Here is a 19,139-nt window from a genome sequence, read left to right as displayed (position 1 = left end):
GACACATCAGAGGGACACACAAGCCAACTGACAGAGCGCTCACTGGCCAAACCTGGCTCAATTTGAGCAACAAAATAAATCTACTAAAGTATACAATGAACTTCCATGAGTCCATCCTGATACAATCTCCCATGCAGGAGAATCCCAAATAATTTCCATAAATATTCAGTTCTCTAGAGGTGAGCATAACCCCTGCCCTTTAAGTGTAGGGGCTGCACATAGTGACTTCCTTCGCAACTATGGAAAGGCAGCAGAGAGTAACTTTACAGTGGGAAGACCCTACAAACTTGACCTCAGCCAAATGGTCAAGGTCACTATCATGTTGCTAGCATGTGATAAGAACCACACATGATACGTGATGAAAACTGGATTTTACCTCTGAGGTCTTCCTCTCCATAATCCACAATCCCAGGCTACTCATGAAAAAAGCATCAGTCAAAGCCCAATTGAGGGATGTTCTACAGAATACCTGATCAGTCCTCCTCAAAACTGTCAGGGTCATCAAGAACATGGAAAATCGAAGAAAATGTCACAGCCAAGAGACATCTAAGGAGACATGACAGCTACTTGTAATGGGGCATCCGGGAGGAATCCTGGGACAGAAGAAAGAACATTAGTTAAAACTGAGAAAATGTGAACGCAGTATAATAATGCATCGGTATTGGTCATTCACTGTGACAAACGTGACATCTGCTGTAACATGTGAACAATAAGGGAAACGGGGTATGAGACATGGGAACTCCCTATTGTGTGTTCACAATGACTCTGTACATCTAAAACTGTTCTGAAAAATTTATTTTTAAAAAACTTAAAGAAGACAGAGAGAGAGAGAGAGATCAAAATAACCTATGAAGATTTATAGAAAACACGTCAGGTAAGGAAGGGTTCTTTTCAAGCAACCACAGGAAAAGTTATGATAATTTAAAAAGAAATGCTTTCCACAGTGAACTGACAACACTGCAGACCATGCCTGAGTGGGGACAACAGCCCCAAGCCCAGGGGTGAGCACCCACAGGCCGGACCCAGGCCAGGCACACCTGAAGAGTCTCTTGCTGCTGAAAACCTCAGCCATCTCACTTCATGTACTTATCCTGCTGGTCAGCCAGGATTTTGGCGGACGACTTGGCATCATAGAAAAGCTCACTGATCTCCTCGACGTGCTCTTTCTCAATGCTGTCCTTCCCGTTGATTTTAGCAAGCAGGTTGGCCGGGGTCAGCAGCTGCACTGAGTACCTAGAGTGGACAGAGGCCAAGGCTGGAGTGAAACTGGGGCCACCAAAGGAAGCCCCTTCCCCTAAATCAGTAGGCAGCACTGGCACCAGGGGCAGTTCCCAATGCTAGACTTGTGCTAGCTGTTGTGAACATGGAAAAGGGAAAACAAAGTTGTCACTTGTCAGAGAGCTGCAGTCACTACCCCATCAGAGAGGGGCCAGGAGCCACCAGTAAGACTTCAGTGCTATTCCCCAAATCTTTAGTACAGTCTACAAATTCTCTCCAATAGGAAGTAATGTCACTGCTACTGGACAAGGACTGCAAACTTAGATGTATACAGGTGCCTGACAGATAGGGATATTTAACATGGCAGGGAAACGAAAACACAGCCAGCTGGAAGTACATGCCCACTGAAAGGCACGAAGCCTGCCAATTTAAAAAGTCCCCCTTTATCCAAATTTCACAGCTTGCATCTCTGCCTTCAACCTCAGGAGCAAGAACTGACTCAAGGGATGTAGGAAAGGGCTGAGGACTGTGAAGCAAAGATTTTACAATAAGTTAGGCCACTGTTAAGGGACATGGTCTGCAGGCCCCTAGATATTTATTTGCTTGATAAATATAATGGTTAAATAAATAAAAATGTTAAAGATTTACCAGGCCTCTTAATATCAGCAGGAGAACAGGAGCCAGGGCCCAGGCTAATGAGCTGCCACATAGGCCCTGCTCTCTAGTTCTGTGCACCTTCTCTGCCACAAGAAGGCCCAGGGTCAAAGCACACTCCACAAGAGGGGAGAATCTGCTGCAGGAAACAGGGAATTCGGCCTTACTCTAGCCTGTTAAAAACCATCGGCTTGATCCTCTGCATCTGAAACTCAACTGCCTTGGCACCCAACATGCCAGGAAGAGCAGATGGATACAGTACTGTGCCCTGGGAAGGGACCTGCCTTTATTGCCCAGAACGACCACAGTGGGGGCCCTGGCTGTGCTGAGGAAGCCCCGGTGGGCTCAGGGTACCGGCTCACCTCAGTGTGGTCTTGGTGCCAATCTCCCCCAGGTGGTTCAGTGCCTCCTCACTGATGTTGATTCCCTCCGTCTGGGCACGGATTTTAATGATCTTTTAGAAGAGAAAAAACATAATCAACAGTGACTGACCTCAAGTACCCCATTTCTAAAGTACTTTAAAGACAACGTCACTCAGTACTTCTCACTGTGCAGCATAAGAGAAACCGAGACCTGGGCTGGTGGGCAGGAAGCCAACACCTGCCCAGAACTGCCGACCCGGCACCTTCCAGGCATGTATGGCCCCGAAGTATGCATGAATGGCATCACGGCCAGTGTGCTGTGTTCAACTGACTCAGTGTGGCTGGAGCCTCTGGAGGTATGCGGCTTCCCAGGTGGCTTGCTCTTGCCTCCATGTCCTCCCCTCCCCTGTCCCCAGGCAGAGAACTGAGGCCTCTTCTAACCTGCCCTGGGCTCCCTCAAGAGCTCTAACCTTCCTCTCCAGCATGGGTACCATCAACCACAAGCACTCAGGCAAGAGACATTTTTTATTTGCTTGATAAATATGATGGTTAAATAAATCAAAAAAGTTACTTTTAAAGATTTACCAGGCCTCATAACATCACCGGGAGATATCTAATCTATCAAGAAGAGGCTGACGCTTGTTGCAGTTTGAAGATCTTGGTAGAGGTGGAGGGGAGGCAAGCTGGCGGCGGGGACGCTGTAACACAGTGGACCAGGATCCTGCAGGCGCACCAGCACTGAGTGATAAGGGGCAGCCGGGATAATGATGTTGTGTGTTGTGGAGCTGAGATAACTGCAGGACTTCGAGTCGCATATAATACAGGAATTTTTCACTTTGGCAGCTTCGTAAACAAGATATCCAGAAGCCCTTGTTCAAATTAAAGCCATAAAAGCACACCCAGGGTAGAGGCCCAGGAGCTGGGAAAGACTGAGTCTCAGCTTCTGCCATTCAGGAGGGAGGAGAGCCAGAGGTTTACTGAGGTGGCCAGCCTCGCCTGTCAGCTCTCCAGGCCGAGACGCTGCGGGCAGGAGTTCCAGGGGTGGGGAGCCAGTCTCTGATGATCCTGGTTGGGGTGGGGGGATAGTATGTCAGCTGCCCACAGATCAGAAAGGCCCTGGAAAGCCCCAGCAGGTCCAAGCAGCTGCAATGAGCCAAGTGAGGGTGAGATGCTTGGCCAGCAAATACCCTGGGAAGGCAGGCCCCCACCCCAGCCACCACTGCTGCAAGGTGCCGTCTGCAGTCTTCCCTTTTGTCAAGACAGGCTCAGAATGCAGATCTTTGTATGATATGTCCTAGCTGGGGTTTCACCATGTTGGCCAAGCTGGTCTTGAACTCTTGACGTCAGGTGGCCTACCCACCTTGGCCTCCCGAAGTGCTGGGATTACAGGCCTGAGCCCCCTCGCCTGACCAGATATGTATTTTTAAAGTATTTTCTTCCAGTCTGTGGTTTGTCTTTTCTTTCCTTTAACAGTGTCTTTCAAGGAGCAGAAGCTTTTTTTTTTTTTTTTTTTTTTTTTGAGACAGAGTTTCGCTCTTGTTACCCAGGCTGGAGTGCAATGGCGCGATCTCGGCTCACCGCAACCTCCGCCTCCTGGGTTCAGGCAATTCTCCTGCCTCAGCCTCCTGAGTAGCTGGGATTACAGGCACGCACCACCATGCCCAGCTATTTTTTTTGTATTTTTAGTAGAGACGGGGTTTCACCATGTTGACCAAGATGGTCTCGATCTCTTGACCTTGTGATCCACCCGCCTCGGCCTCCCAAAGTGCTGGGATTACAGGCTTGAGCCACCGCGCCCAGCCCAAGGAGCAGAAGCTTTTGATTTTGGTGACATTCAATTTATCTTTATAGATTTTTTTTTTTTTTTTTTTTTATAGATTTTTTTTTTTTTTTTTTTTTTTTTTTTGAGACAGAGTTTCGCTCTTGTTACCCAGGCTGGAATGCAATGGTGCGATCTCGGCTCACCGCAACCTCCGTCTCCTGGGTTCAGGCAATTCTCCTGCCTCAGCCTCCTGAGCTGGGATTAGAGGCACGTGCCACCATGCCCAGCTAATTTTTTTGTATTTTTAGTAGAGACAGGTTTCACCATGTTGACCAGGATGGTCTCGATCTCTTGACCTCGTGATCCACCCACCTTGGCCTCCCAAAGTGCTGGGATTACAGGCTTGAGCCACTGCGCCCAGCCTCGTGGGTAGTTCTTTTGATGTCATTTCATTGTATGTTTTTTTCAGCTTTTCTCTAGGTTTGAAATCTTTCGTAATAAAAAGTTGAGAGAAAAAAGAAGGCAGAAATAGCTATTTTGTTTTTTATAAAGTAAACAATTACTAAAAGGCAAACAATAATATAACATCCTCTGAGTTCTAGATGTCAGCAACTTGTTCAAATATTTCACAAACATGGCATAGGCCATAAGAAACTTATCAGCTGGGCTCATGGGTAAGATGCCAGGGTGTGCACTCCATTGAAACAATCTTAGCTTGTGCAGGAGGGGCTCCACGGTCTGAGATCCAAAGCTAAATGCAGCTGGGCAGAGAGGGGCCCTTCAAAGTTACTGGCTGGTACAAGGATGACCAAGTAAAGGAGCTGGGAGGGACTCCCTGCTCCATCAACAGATCTCCCCTCTGGGCTTCAAGACAAAAAGGGCTTCTCACTCACAGCTGGGACTGAGGAAACTGCCAGGTCCCGCCAAGAAAAATGTCCCCACAGGACCTTCTGAAACTCCAGGGAGTTACAAATATTGAATCCTGGAGCCTGGTCACAGGAGACAGCTTCAGCCTAAGCGTCTCCCGTTCAGTGAGCTGCAGTGAATCTGTGGCTCAGCTTCCAGAATGTCAGGGACACTGCTCTCTCTCTGACTAGAGCAGGTCAGAGCAACAGTGAGAGTGTCTGTCTCAGGCTGCTCGAAAATGGACAGTTCATAAATGAGATCTTTAATCATTTAATAACCTGCAAGGATAGTTTATGAGGGTGTCGGCTGGGATTGCAGAGGACACAAGCTACATTGAGTTTGTTTAAAAACCTAGCCCAGGCTCCAGTAAATATGCTGAGGTTATTGCCTGATCCAGCGAGAAAAAAGCCACCAGTCCTGAGAGAAAGCCCGAGGAGAGAACCTCCTGACTGAGCCAAGATAGCCCCAGCCCAGAGCTGGCCTGGCAAATCACTGCTCTAGAAGCACAGTGCAGAACATTCCAGACTGCTTGGGCCAGGAGCTCTGAGTTTGCATGGCAGCAGCAAAGGTAAACTAGCTGAGCGGTAGTCCTGACTCTGCTGCTTACTCTCCACATGGCCACAGGACCCTTGTTCTTGGAGCCTCCAACACTGGCTATTTCGAAGCTGTTGTATGTTGTACGTAGAAGACCCTAGAGGGTACCTATAAAGCACACAAAGCTATAAATACAGTAATAACAACAGCGACAGAACGGGAGGGCCCATTATTGTCAATACCTCACAAATCCTAATGACGATCTTGCAAAGGAGGGAGCAGATCTTCCCTTTAACAGAGATGGTGGAGGCTCAGCAAGATGTCCCAAATTGCTCAAGTCAATCAGCAGGCAAATGCGGGCCTTGAAATACTCCTGGTGTCTCTGGCCCTGACCACATCTGTGCCGGGCTGCCTTTTTTTAGCAGGACACATGGGGTTTTGGACCCAACAGTAAGGTGCTATGGCCTGCAGTAAGAATGGGCCAGATTTCCAAGAATTGGCAGAAGCCCTCAAGGACTCTGTTGCAAAGCCACAGACCTGCCCAGGGAGGCCTCCAAAGACAGGCCTCCAAGAAACCTGTCATTCATCATGCTGTTTACAGCAGACAGGTTTGTGTCCTTTGTGAGGACACAAGCACTGGCCTCTTCCAGGTCACAGTGGCTGCGTTCTATACCCTGTTGGAGCTGGCTCACTGTTAGTTCAGGTGGAACACTGAGCCTGGCCTTGTTCTCTGAGTAGGAAAGGCTATAGGCACAGTCTGGCCTGGTCACCAAAAGGCTATCACTAAATCATTATTTTATTGCCTCCTTTTTATAGAGCTGGTAGCTTCCCTAATGGCTATCATCAAGTTGACTTTTTCACTGTCCTTTTCCTAAAGCTTATCAAAGGGAAATAGCAGAAGAGACAATAGCCAAGACAGGGAGCTGAGCTTCAAATAGCAGAAGAGACAACAGCCAAGACAGGGAGCTGAGCTTCTGTTGACAGTTGGGGCAGCATCTAGTTAGTCCAACCTATCTTTCAGATGGGGAGGTTGAGACTCTGGAATAATGTGACTTGCTCAAGCCCAGCAGCTAAGTGGTGAGATGGTGCACGGGAGCCAGATCCAAGCCTTGGATACCTTTCTGCACAGCCGTCAGTGAACACTGGGAGCAAATGAGAGGAAAAGAAAGCAGAAAGGAAGAAGGGAGGCTCACCTGTTTCATTTCCTGCGGAGTATACAGCATGGTCCGGATTATCATCACTCGGTCCAGAAGGTCAAGAGGGATACCATGAGGGGATGTGATGTCCTCAGTGCCTCTGCAAGGGGCAAAATTAATCCCATCACATAAACCTCTATTAGACAAGAAACGACACTGGAAATACAGCTACAGCACTCATACCAAAAACAGCTGGCTAGGCAGCCTGAGAATCAGAGTCAGGAGCAGAGTAAACATGCTAACCTCCAGTCACATAAAAAACTTTAGGCTGGGCATGGTGGCTCACACCTGTAATCTCAGCACTTTGGGAGGTGAAGGTGAGTTGTTTACCTGAGGTCAGGAGTTTAAGAACAGCTTGCCAACATGGTGAAACGCTGTCTCTACTAAAACTACAAGTATTAGCTGGGCATGGTGGTGCACACCTGTAATCCCAACTACTCGGGAGGCTTAGGCATGAGAATCACTGGAATCCGCGAAGCAGAGGTTGCAGTGAGCCAAGATTGCACCTCTGCACTCCAGCTTGGGTGACAGAGTGAGACTCTGTCTCACAAAGGAAAAAAAAAAAAAAAAAACTTCATTATCTTGGTAATCATCAGTATCATAGGAAAAGTGGAAAAGAGGAAAAAAAACGCCAACTAAAATCATACTAAAAAATAATCATCTGGATATTTGCCAAACTTTCATATACACTGTTTTACAAATTATACTAAGTATGCACATATTTTTTTTTTTTGCTTTCATCCATGTTGCTGCAGTCTTTTTGTTGTGTTTTGTTTTTGAGACTGAGTCTTGTTCTGTGGCCCAGGCTAGAGTACAGTGGCATGATGCCAGCTCACTGCAGCCCCAGACTCCTGGACTCAAGTGCTCCTCCCACCTTAGGCTCCTGAGTAGCTTGGAGTACAGGTGTGAGCTACTGCACCTGGCTTGCCAGTCTTAATAATTATGTTTAGTATTTACTTAATAATCCATTAAATATTTTCCTTAACCCAAATTGTTGAGCATTTAGGTAGTTTCCAACTGTTGCTATTATTTTTATTGATATTTTGATAAATAATTTTACACATACAGCCATAAGCATTTCTTTAGCAACTGTTGTAGTGCCTGACAGAACCCTGAATAGCTACTTGAATGAGTAACTATCCTAATTTATATAGCTGCATGAGTTATCTAACCTCACAGGATCATAGCTAGTACCGAGTATTCCCATTCTGAAATATTTTGCTATTTCAAGTTTAGAAAAAGAGGGAAAGGTAACACCTTATTTAAGTTTGCATTTCTTTGATTACTAATGAGGCATTTGAACGTATTCCTTTATATATATTATTTTATTTCTTTTTGAGAAGGGTCCAATCCCATCTTTTGCCTATTTTTCTCTTGAACCCTTAACCAAGCCATAGGAGAGGAAATTTGCCAACCCACAAGACCCTGAGGTGCTCTGGGCAGCCACTGGTGGCACACAGGGCAAGTCTTCAGCTACAGTGTTTGGAGACCCCATATACTGTGGGCTTCTTGGCGTCTGAGGGTCATAACAGCAAAGAGTCTACATTTCTGGTATTCTTCAACTTGTACAGGATTGTATAGCCTATGGTTATAAGTCATCAGTATAACTATAACAAAGAACTAGTCATGTCAATTAGATTTGATAGTATCTGATTATTTGGTTTCAAAAACAAGTAAGCATGATAAAAATTTAACTTTAGTAAAAATAAAATCTACCTGTTTAAATTCTATCCAGTTAGTTGAGGTATAAAAATGCATATTTATGATTGCAAAAATAAAATGCAAACAAAATACATGCTAGCACAGGATGAACCCTGAAAACATGCAAAGTGAAATAAGCCAGAGACAAAAGAACAAATATTTTATAGTTTCGTTACAGGATATATCTATAGTAGGCAAATTTATAGAGACAGAAATTAGCTGGCTTGGTGGCATGTGCCTGTAACCCCAGCTACTCCAGAAGCAGAGGCACAAGAATCATTTGAGCCTGGGAGGCAGAGGTTGCAGTGAGCCAACACTGTGCCACTGCACTCCAGCCTGGATGACAGAGCGAGACCCTGTCTCAAAAGAAAAAAAAAAAAAAAAAAGACAGAAATAGATGTTATGTTACCAGGATCTGAGGGGAGGGAGGGTTGGGACTTCATGCTTGATGGTTACAGAGTTTCTGATTTTGAGGTGATGGAAAAGTTTTGAAAATAGCAGTGATGGTTTTGGAAATAGAAGTGATGGTCATACCACACTGTGAATGTCATTAATGCCAACAATTGTACACTTAAAAATAGTTAAAATGGCAAATTTTATGTTATACATATTTTACCACAATTAAAACAATTCAAAGGAGAATAAAATGCTACATTAATGACTTGTTGAATCTAATGCAAAAAAATAAAATAAAATCTTCAAAGTAAATATGGAAACAGACTAATAGCAAATACAAATATTCAGTTAACTTTACAGAAAACTTTTTTTTCCAGCAGCAAATGTCCTCTTAAAATTATGCAAGAATTATAAAGATGAAATTCTATCATGATTCAAATGCCTGCAACCTTCACATTAAACAAAATAACCTTTTAAAACAATATTTAATTTTTAGTTTTCTAATTCTATTTAGACCACAAGTATTTTTTAAATCTTATTTGAGAATTCTTTTGGGAATTCTGAGGAAATTGTAAGATCTCAATTGTGCCACATTAAAATATCCCAAGGACAGCCGGGCGCGGTGGCTCAAGCCTGTAATCCCAGCACTTTGGGAGGCCGAGGCGGGTGGATCACGAGGTCAAGAGATCGAGACCATCCTGGTCAACATGGTGAAACCCCGTCTCTACTAATGGTGCAAAAAATTAGCTGAGCATGGTGGCGCGTGCCTGTAATCCCAGCTACTCCGGAGGCTGAGGCAGGAGAATTGCCTGAACCCAGGAGGCGGAGGTTGCGGTGAGCCGAGATCGCACCATTGCACTCCAGCCTGGGTAACAAGAGCGAAACTCTGTCTCAAAAAAAAAAAAAAAAAAAAAATATCCCAAGGACAAAAATATCCAAAATTCTACACCACCCATGATAAATCACAATAAACATTAAAAGTTTAAAGACAAAAAGGTTAGAGAAAAATGAAGTACTCTATAATCAAATTTTACAAGAACAGAATTTATAGAAATCCATTAAGAACATTTCTTACAGTTTCTGAAGTCTATTAAAAGGCTGCTAAGCGGTAAAAAGGAATTTGAGAAGAAAAACAAAAAAGAAAAGGCTGCTGAGGGCTGCTAAACATTTTTCAGGAATTAAAGACCAAACATTTTTTAGATTTGTCCAAGCTATGAATCTGAAGTAGAAAATTTCTTCTAGAAAATGTATTCATGGGAGACAGTTCTGGTCAGTGACGCTGCTGGGTACGCTGGCTGAGTGGAGCCCCCATGTGCTAGCTAGCAGTGGTGCTGGACTGTGTGCTGACCTCAGCAGTAGCTGGGGGGCCAGGGAGTAGGGAGGATCATGGTTTAACAAGACAGCCATCATGGTAATGTTATAATATAAAACTGCTAATAAGCTGCATAATAATTACATTTTACATAAATCTGCAGATTTATTCTTGCATTCTAGAAGTTCATTTCTGGTTTTGGCCTCAGTTTACTATTAATTTTAACATTTCACCATTCAGCAATTGTCCAAACCCAGCCATTAGTGAGCTTCCTCCAGATAGACAGTTTGGAGTTGTGAAGCCGTAGGCCCAACTCTCCTTTGAATCCAATACGGTGTGTCGAAAGGAACAAGACAAATGTACTTCCAGAAATGAACTCTACAGATATACCGCCGCATGTGCAACATGGCTGACTCGTTTGTGACTACTTTCCTCTTACTGTAACTCAGGGTTTCTCCACTGTGACCCTGTTGGCGTTCCAGACCAAATTAACTCTTTGAAAGGCTGCCCTATGCGCTGCAGGATGTTCAGTAGCGTCCTTGGCCTCTACCCACTAGATGCCAGCAGCACTTCTGAGTCATGTTAAGTAAAAATGTCTCCAGACATAGCTACGTGTCCCCAGGGGAACAAATTTGTCCCTTGTTGAGAATCACCACATAAATGCTTCTTTATGTAATCCTGTAACTATAGGAACACAGATAACACAAAGCTTTTCTGCTGACAGAAAGCGCAGTAAAAACACCTCTCTAGGTAATGTGATGGGCAACTCACCTAACAACCACTTAACCTTGGCTCAGTGGGCACACGGTAAGAGTGCTAAAAGGACAGCCATTTGATTTTCTGAAGCTGCCAAGACAATTCAATAAAAAAAGAACAGTCTTTTCAACAAATGGTTCTGGGACAACTGGAAATTCACATGCAAAATAATGTAGTTGGACCAATCCCTTCCTTATCCATACATGAAAATTAACTCCAAATGCATCATAGTCCTAAACACAAAAGCTGAAACTAAAACTCTTAGGAGAAAACACAGGCATAAACCTTTGTGATTTTAGATTAGGCAATGGGTTCTTAGATACAAAACCAGAAACACAAACAAAAGAGAAAAACATAAATTGGACTTCATCAAAATTTAAAACTTTTGTGTGTCAAAAGACACTGTCAAGAAACTGAAATAACAATCCAAATAGAATATTTATAAATCACATATAAATAATAAAGATCTAGTATCCAGAATATATAAAGAACTCTTACAATTCGACAACAGAAAGACAAAGAACCTGAATAAAAAATGGTGGTGGCTCACGCCTGTAATCCCAGCACTTTGGGAGGCCGAGGTGTGCGGATCACAAAGCCAAGAGATCAAGACATTCCTGGCCAAGGTGGTGAAACCCCATTTCCACTAAAAACACAAAGATTAGCTGGGCATGGTAGCGCACGCCTGTAGGCCCAGCTACTCGGGACACCAAGGCAGGAGAATTACTTGAACCCAGGAGGCAGAGGTTGCAATAAGCTGAGATCACGCCACTGTACTCCAGCCTGGCAACAGAGACTATGTTTCAAAAAAAAAAAAAAAAATGGGCAAAAGACATGAATAAACATTTTTCTACAGACAATATACAAATGGCCAATAAGCATATGAAAAGATGCTCAAGATCCTTAGTCCTTAAAGAAATGCAAATAAAATCATAATGAGATATTACTTCACTACTCACTCGGATATCTACAATCAAAAAGACAGAGAAGTGTTGGCAAGAATGCAGAGAAATTGGAACCTTCATACATTGCTGGTGGGAATGTCAAATGATGCAGCTGGCTTTGGAAACAGCTGGCAATTCCTTGAAAAGTTAAACGGTTACCACTGGACCCATTCCTAGGTACATAATCATAAGAAATAAAACCTGTTCCACGTAAAAATTTTGTACATAGGCCAGGTGTGGTGGCTCACACCTGTAATCCTAGCAGTTTGGGAGGCTGAGGCAGGAGGATCCTTGGAGCCCAGGAGTTCAAGACCAGCCTAGGCAACAAAGCGAGACCCCATCTCTACTTAAAAAAAAGAAAAGTTGTACACAAATGTTCAGAGCAGCATTATTCATAATAACCAAACAAACCAACAACCCAATGTCTATCAACTAATGAATGGTTAAATAAGATATACTATTAAATATTCCATGTAATAGAATACTATTCAGCCAGAAAAAGAAATAAGTACTACGCATGCTACAACATAGATGAACCTTGAAAACATCATGCTAAGTGAAAGAAGCCAGTCACAAAAGACCAGATTATATGGTGCTGTTTACATAAAATGTCCATGTTGACATTATTATCACCACTACAACAAATTTCCTACTAGAACATAGTGACAAAGTTCTCTTCCAGAGCACACAACTGAATTTGGGTTACCTAAACCAACCTTCCTAAAGATCCACGCTCTGAGCCTCTTCCTTCCACTTGGGTGACTGCAGTCTGGCAAGGAGTCTCCACAACCTCTAGCAGCCCTTGATCAATTCAGCCCAGATGGGGCTGGGGCAAAATCTCCCAAGTTTCAGGCTGGCCAGAGCTTTGTCTTCACTAAGCAGGTTCTGAGATCAAGGCCACGTTCCTGTGAACCTTAGTCCTGGGTGGGATGGGACTGAGAGATCTTGCTTCTGGAGACAAGAGATGCCAGGCTCTGTGGGCATCTGCTGGGCTGAGTTCCCTACTGTGGAGGGAAGGGAGCCTATTAGCAGAGTTGCCCAGCAGGGGGCACCGTCTGTCCAAGGCTAAGCTCTTTCACCAGCTGCACTATCAGGATGAAGCCTGGCGTGGTCAAGCCCAGCCAGCCACAGGCATGTCAGGCATACCAGGCACAAGGCCCACATGCATCTGTCTCCAGCTGTTACCCAGGTAGCCATGCTGGATCTGGCACACACTTTCTTTCCAAGACTTATTAGGAGGCACTTGTGACAGTGGTCTTTCCAGAGAGCATCACAGGGATTCAGAGAAGTTACAAGATGCTGCCACATGGACTTGAATCACACATTCGAATCCTAACTGCAAGTGAAAGAATCCACCTGAGCAGGAGGGACTGCTACTATACTGCAGTACTCACAGCACTACTGAATCCCCACTGTGGGGCCTATCTAGAGCCAGCCACACCAGGGTTTACATGGTTTATTTTTTAAAATTATTTTTAGAGACGGGGTCTCACAATGTTGCCCAGGCTAGAGTGTAACAGCTATTCACAGGTGCAATCATTGCACACTACAGCCTTCAACTCCTAGCCTCAAGCAATCTGCCCACCTTAGTCTCCCAAAGTGTGCAATACAGGTGCATATCACTGTATTACTAAGACTGTGCCCAGCTTGGACAGTCTTAATAATAAAGCTTCTCTATTAAGAGCAAACTAAAATCTTAGATATGGCCCACCATCATTCAGAGATGAGTTAGGCAAATCAGCAGTTTTGATTTCAAACTCAGTTTGGCTCCAGCTCTGCCCTGAGATACTCATGGGCTAGTCTTTCCAACTCCCACTCCCTCCACTGCCCTGAGCATGCAGCCTCAGGGACTTTGTCCCCACACTCTCTGTTGCAGGCTTGAAAAGAGGCCCCTTATCACCCACCTTTGTGCCCCCAGCACTGCAGAGACCAGGCGCTAACGTTTAAACAGAATCAGAGAAAACCAAAAGAGCAACAAAACTACCAGGTACTGGGAATACTGACACTGGGCTCGAGAGATGGAAAGATGGGGTGTTATCTAGGACCACGAGCCTGGAGAGTGCTTAGAAAAAAAAGCATCCCCAGGAAAGTTCCTGGTCCAGCTCCGGGCCAATCTTGGCAGGATGAGCACCATATGAACATCTGCCTTCCAGGGGTCAACATCTGCCCTTCCCAAAGGCAGGCCAAAGGGATGGGAAGGAGTGGAGCTGGGGGCTGGAAAGACAGCAGTGTAAATGCTGGTTTTACTATCAGAAGGAGCTAGGTTCTTATCCTGTCTTTATGATAAGGAACAAGTTATGATTCTATTCAGTTTCTTTATTTGAAAAATGACGTCAATAATCCCTACCTCTCAGAGCTCAGATGAAGACTGAAGACGTTCACGTGTATAAGGTCATCAAAGACTAGCCCTGTTTGATCTTACCTTTGTACACTCCAACTGAATGACCAAATTGTAGTATTACACCCCAGACACCATGTGGGAGACCCTCATCATAAGTGACAGAGCAGCTGCTGCCTTTGGTGACTAGAAATGAGGCCGGAGCCAAGCCACTTGGCACCTTTTCCCTCAAAAACAACATGACCTCCCCTCGTCTCCGTCCTGACTCGTGGGGTTTAGAGAGATCCTGAGGAACAAATGAGCCCAGATGGAAGGTAAAAAAGCCTTGTGGCTGTCAGGCAGCCATCCTACCTGATGACACAGTTGCCTCGGTTGGATGCAAAGATGACGATGGGGGCAATAGAAGACTCCAGGGCACGGTGCAGGTAGGTGAAGCACTCAATGTCCAGCATGTGGACCTCATCAACAAACAGCACACCCGGGACCAGCTCAGCAATGCCCTGGTCGATGTACTTGTTCACCACCTTATTAATCTCCCCTCGAAGTTTGTCTAGGAGATGCAAGGATGGCAGGCAAGGTCAGCACCAGGCTGGGGAAGACTATCGCCCTTTCTCTTCTCCCCAACCTAAACTCAATCTAAACCCACACTGGGTGCCTAGTTTTCCTACTAGCTATTTGACCCCAGGCAGGGTGTGTCCCCACTCCAGGCTTCAGTGTCATCATCTGAACACAGTGATAATCACACCTAAAGGTCACAGAATTGGCAGCCTCCCCTAAAAGATGTGTTTGGGTAAATGTGAAAAGGTTGCATGGGTATTCTGCATGGGAATCCCTTCCTGACACACACTCACTGACTACCATGCCTTATCACCTCCCACACACCCAATCTAGCTCTGTCTGATCTGGGAGACATTGGAGGTTAGGAGCCCTGGATGAAATGAATTTTCACATGCAAATTTTCCCGTTCTATACTCAGTAAATGACCCTTTCTTTTGGTCCCACATAACAATGCTTAGGTTAATTAACTTTCAATCAAGTGCCTGGAATAAGGAAGTGGGTGCTTTTAGAATCCTGAGCAGAAAACCTTGGAGGAATGAAAAGCTCTGAAGGAAGGCCCAATCTCAGAGCTCCTAGAGGGATGAGTCTCTCAAAGTTACACAACCCAGCTAAGGTCTCAGTGCTCATTTTCCAAACCAGCTCCTGTGTTATCATCAGGAAGGAGCAGCTCACAAACAGAGAACTGGAAGATCTGATGCAGCGTCTTCCACCAAAGGCACGAGGCAGGAATTATCCAAAGGGGATGCACACCGAAAACCACGTGAAAACAAAGAAACTGCTCCTGACAAACTCGAACAGAAAGGTCTCAGATTGCTGCCCTGGCTAAAACTTTAACGATAATATTTGCTTTAATATTTAACTACCAACCTAAGGTGACGAAACTGTAGGTAGAATTAGAAAAAACAACAACAACAGGAAAGCTAGGAAGAGGAGCAGGGTAAAATAAAGGTTCACATGGGAGCAGCAGCAGTGTCCCTCATGGAGCTCGGAAGTGCCCACAAACTGGCAGGGCAGTGTGTGGAGCTGACCTGCAGAGCTGCCCTGCACTCTACTGGGGAGCAGGGTGACAGCACCAAGGCTCCAGAGCCTGTGCTCCAGCAGAGCTAGGCAACACAAATCCACATTTCTGGGACCTCACAGGGGCCAGAAACTGTGACTGCAGAGGGGCAGCCATAAACACAGGTGCTGTGTGGCTGCCTAAAGGCCACCAGAGACTTAGGCTAGAGTCAAGCTCTGAACTATGAGGAAGAAGGAACTGTTCTGAGGCATTTCCTTAGGGTGGATGTGCTCACAGAGCTGCAAGAGCAACTCAGAACACAGGGCCCTCCACCCTGCCCCTTGCTCGCAGGCCATGCTAGTTGTCCTACCTGTGATTTCTGTCTTCTTTGGCTTCATTAACTGGCCCATCATGGACAAGATATCTTGTCCCCCCTGTACAAGAGAAGACCTTAGAGTCAGAATCAGTGCTGCTTTCTAAGGTGGCTGCAGAAGCCTCATCCCCCTGCATCCCACTTATCAATTCAACATGGGATCCTGAGGTATGGAGAACCCTCCTCAAAGCCTGAGGAGCTTCTAAACACAGAGGAATTTTTAGAGGTTCTCCAGGACCTGGAAGAATCAAACAAAATCCTTTCATGGGAAGTATAAGCTCTGTGGTGCCTGCCCAGCTTCCTTCTCCAGCCCTATCTTTTTTCAATCCCTTGTTCCTTGATTAACCATACAAGACCATGAGCCCTGCCCTGGATACCCCAAAGCTCTTTTATGACTCAATGCTTTTGCAAAATCTATTCCATCTTCCAGGAATATGATTCTCCTTCCTAGGAAGTTCCCAGTCATTAAAGTTCAAGTCAAATGCCCTCTGGGGGGCATCGACCCTAACTGGACTCATGACTTCCTCCCAATGTTCCCGTGCCTTTGGGGACACACGGACTATAAGAGTAAGTATAAACATACCATGATTATATTGCCTTGCCTCCTTTCACTAGATTTGGCCACAGGCTCGAATCAGCGTAGCCCTTACTTAACCTGGAGCTGTTCAGTCTACGGGCCTGTTCCTGTGGAATGGCTGACTCCATAGCAGGTTCACCACTCACCTGTATCCTCCTGCGGGCTCCTAACAGTGCAGTCAGCAAGAGGAAGAGGTCAGTGTTTGGTCATTTGTTCAGCATTTAGTGAGCACCTGTTGGTTACCAGGCCCTGGGACACAGAGGTGCTCACTAAATGCTGAATAGCTAAAGGCAGCAACGTTTCCTGCCTGGTTCTCAAAACAGCCTTGCCAGGTAGGAGGAAACTCAAAATCAGAAACCTAAATCACAGAAAACTCAGAGACCCAAAGTGACAAATCAACCAAGCAGTCAGTGATGGAGCAACACGTTTCCTGACTTCTGACTCCCAGCCCAGCACTCTGCTCGGTCAAGGGCTCCCAGAAGGTCAGTTTGGGGATGGCCATTTCACCAACCAAGAGGACCTGTTGGTCCAAGTTGAGTCTTCAGTAATCTCTTGACCAAAGCTCCAAGGAACAAAACACACACGGATCAAATTTCAAATCAGAAAACAAACTATTCCCTAATAGTGAAGAGGTGTGTCTTTCAGGATGAAGATGAAACCAAACTGGAAGACCATCAACAGGAAATAGTTGGTGTCTTGTTTCTTTTAATCACACATTTCCTAGAAGTGTCATAAAGTGATAAAATCCTTTCCTACATTTTTATTAGTCAAGGTATAAGTATCCATCTGCATGAGAAGCAGACAACAGTACCAGCTCAAAGCTTAAAAACAATGTGGCTTTTGCTAAGCAGGGGGAAAGAAAGAGCTTTGTCAGGCTTTCTAAAATCCTGTAAAGGGCTCATAGAACTCTCCTGCCCTCCTGCCATTAACACCCAGAGAACCCCAGGCGTGAGCCCACTGCTGGAGCAAAGCCACAGAGGAAGCTGGCTAGCTCAGGGCCAGAGTCTAGGCTGGGATAAGAAACAATACACAAGAAATCATCTGTGACTAGAGCATTTGAATGGGAACAAAGGAGTCCCTCGTAGCTCATGTCGATGTTAATTGCTGAACATTACAAATAGAAAAGGACCGTCTGCCTCAAGATAGGCAGCAAGACTCTGACAATTCATTCCCAGACCTCTATGCACATACAAAAGGGCTAGTGTGCCAGGTCACACAGGCGTCCAAGCAGTACCTGGGGCCGCGCATTAGCCACATCCAAGTCATGCAAGGTCACATCTTGTATGATTTCTTTCTTTTTGTGCACATCCCCTTTTGGCAAGGGGACATACTCTTCAGCTTCAAGGTCAAATTCTGTTGCATAGGTATCACACCTGCCCTGCCTCTGCAAAAAGAGAGAAACGTGAGTGCCTGGTGAGTTTTCACTGCCAAGTCCCCAAATGGCACAGGGCTAAGTAAGATAAAGGTCTCAGTTCCCACTGCGGGCCTGATAGCTTACTTGACAAACTCCAAATATGCCCCACTCCCCTGCTGCCAAGAGAAGGGAGCTATCTGCTCATCGCTGGGCTCCAAAAACTGGATTGAAAAACACCTGATACTTTCTCCCAAAATCCTTTTCCCCTTCTTTCTTTTAACTGTATGCAATCCTGATAAAGGGCAAATCCAGTAGATTAACTGGAGGCGGAGGAGCTGCTCAGACTCTTTTGTAGGTGGGTGATTTATTGTATGATATCAAGTATTATGCCCATCCATTAAACAGTGAGGAACACTGTACAGGACCCTGAAAATCAGATAGAAAAGAATGCCAACGAATGCAGCGTTCCTTCCCACATGCATATATCTTGGGAAGAAAATACCAAAGAGATAAAAGGAAGATTAAATACACTGCACATTTCAATTTGAAAATGACTAAAGTTGTTTTTGGTTTCTCACCCTGTCCTCCCCCTCTAAACAGGTTTTAGTATTTTTTCTAAGAGACTGTCTGTTTTAATCATGAGAAGGTTAAAGAATGAAGATAAAGGGAAGGCAAACTTTATTATACATAAAGGGTCACTAATTGACCTTCCATCAGCCTCACAACAGACACCAGCCCCTCCCCACACACCCCACACCCTCTGAAGAAAGCAACTCTCTTGTCGCCTAGGTCTTCTCATGGCAAACAAATAAGGGACAACGCTGTGTCCCAAAGAAGGCATTACCTTCACAGCCCCACTGTTGGCTTCAATGTAGATCACGTCTCCAGCCTCTACTCGCTCTTTCTGCAAACTTTCAAAAATGCTGGGATCCAGCTTAAAAAAAAAAAAAAATTAAATCAGAGAAGTGTAATACATATTCCATTTCCTTCTGACACCCTGTAAAGTACATTTCCATAAGGGATCTGAGGTAGTCAGTAGGTGTGTGGAGAATATTTTGCATGTCCGTGTATACTGGGACCTGCAGGAGTGTGAATGTGTGAGTACCACAAGAGAGACTGGCTGGGGGACTAACCACACCAGGGAGAGAGGAGGGGGACCAGCAAGCCTGTGTTCCTACGTGACAGGCACGAGAGGGACACA

The 19,139-nt window shown here is 45.2% G+C and overlaps 1 protein-coding gene across 4 annotated transcripts in view; it reads right to left on the bottom strand.

Moving 5' to 3' along the window:
* Positions 1 to 388: 388 nt before the first annotated feature.
* RUVBL1 (RuvB like AAA ATPase 1) overlaps positions 389 to 19,139 on the bottom strand; it is a 70,555-nt gene continuing 51,804 nt past the window's right edge. For 2 of the 4 annotated variants that reach the window (XM_074404167.1, XM_074404168.1), the window contains exons 8-15: positions 18,783 to 18,872; positions 17,819 to 17,968; positions 16,005 to 16,068; positions 14,431 to 14,629; positions 6,630 to 6,732; positions 2,235 to 2,326; positions 1,038 to 1,233; positions 391 to 593 (exon numbers count right to left, since the gene is read on the bottom strand). In XM_074404167.1, the coding sequence (XP_074260268.1) occupies positions 1,074 to 1,233; positions 2,235 to 2,326; positions 6,630 to 6,732; positions 14,431 to 14,629; positions 16,005 to 16,068; positions 17,819 to 17,968; positions 18,783 to 18,872 (858 nt within the window). In that variant the 3' untranslated portion in view covers positions 391 to 593; positions 1,038 to 1,073. Of the gene's footprint in view, positions 594 to 777; positions 1,234 to 2,234; positions 2,327 to 6,629; positions 6,733 to 14,430; positions 14,630 to 16,004; positions 16,069 to 17,818; positions 17,969 to 18,782; positions 18,873 to 19,139 lie in introns of those variants that run through there. The other 2 variants (XM_010336885.3, XM_003926134.3) reach the window with 2 other exon arrangements.

Source organism: Saimiri boliviensis, chromosome 8, assembly GCF_048565385.1.
Source record: "Saimiri boliviensis isolate mSaiBol1 chromosome 8, mSaiBol1.pri, whole genome shotgun sequence".
NCBI lineage: Eukaryota > Metazoa > Chordata > Mammalia > Primates > Cebidae > Saimiri > Saimiri boliviensis.
Note: the sequence above shows the minus strand (reverse complement) of the source record. Positions and strands in the feature narration are given on the sequence as shown.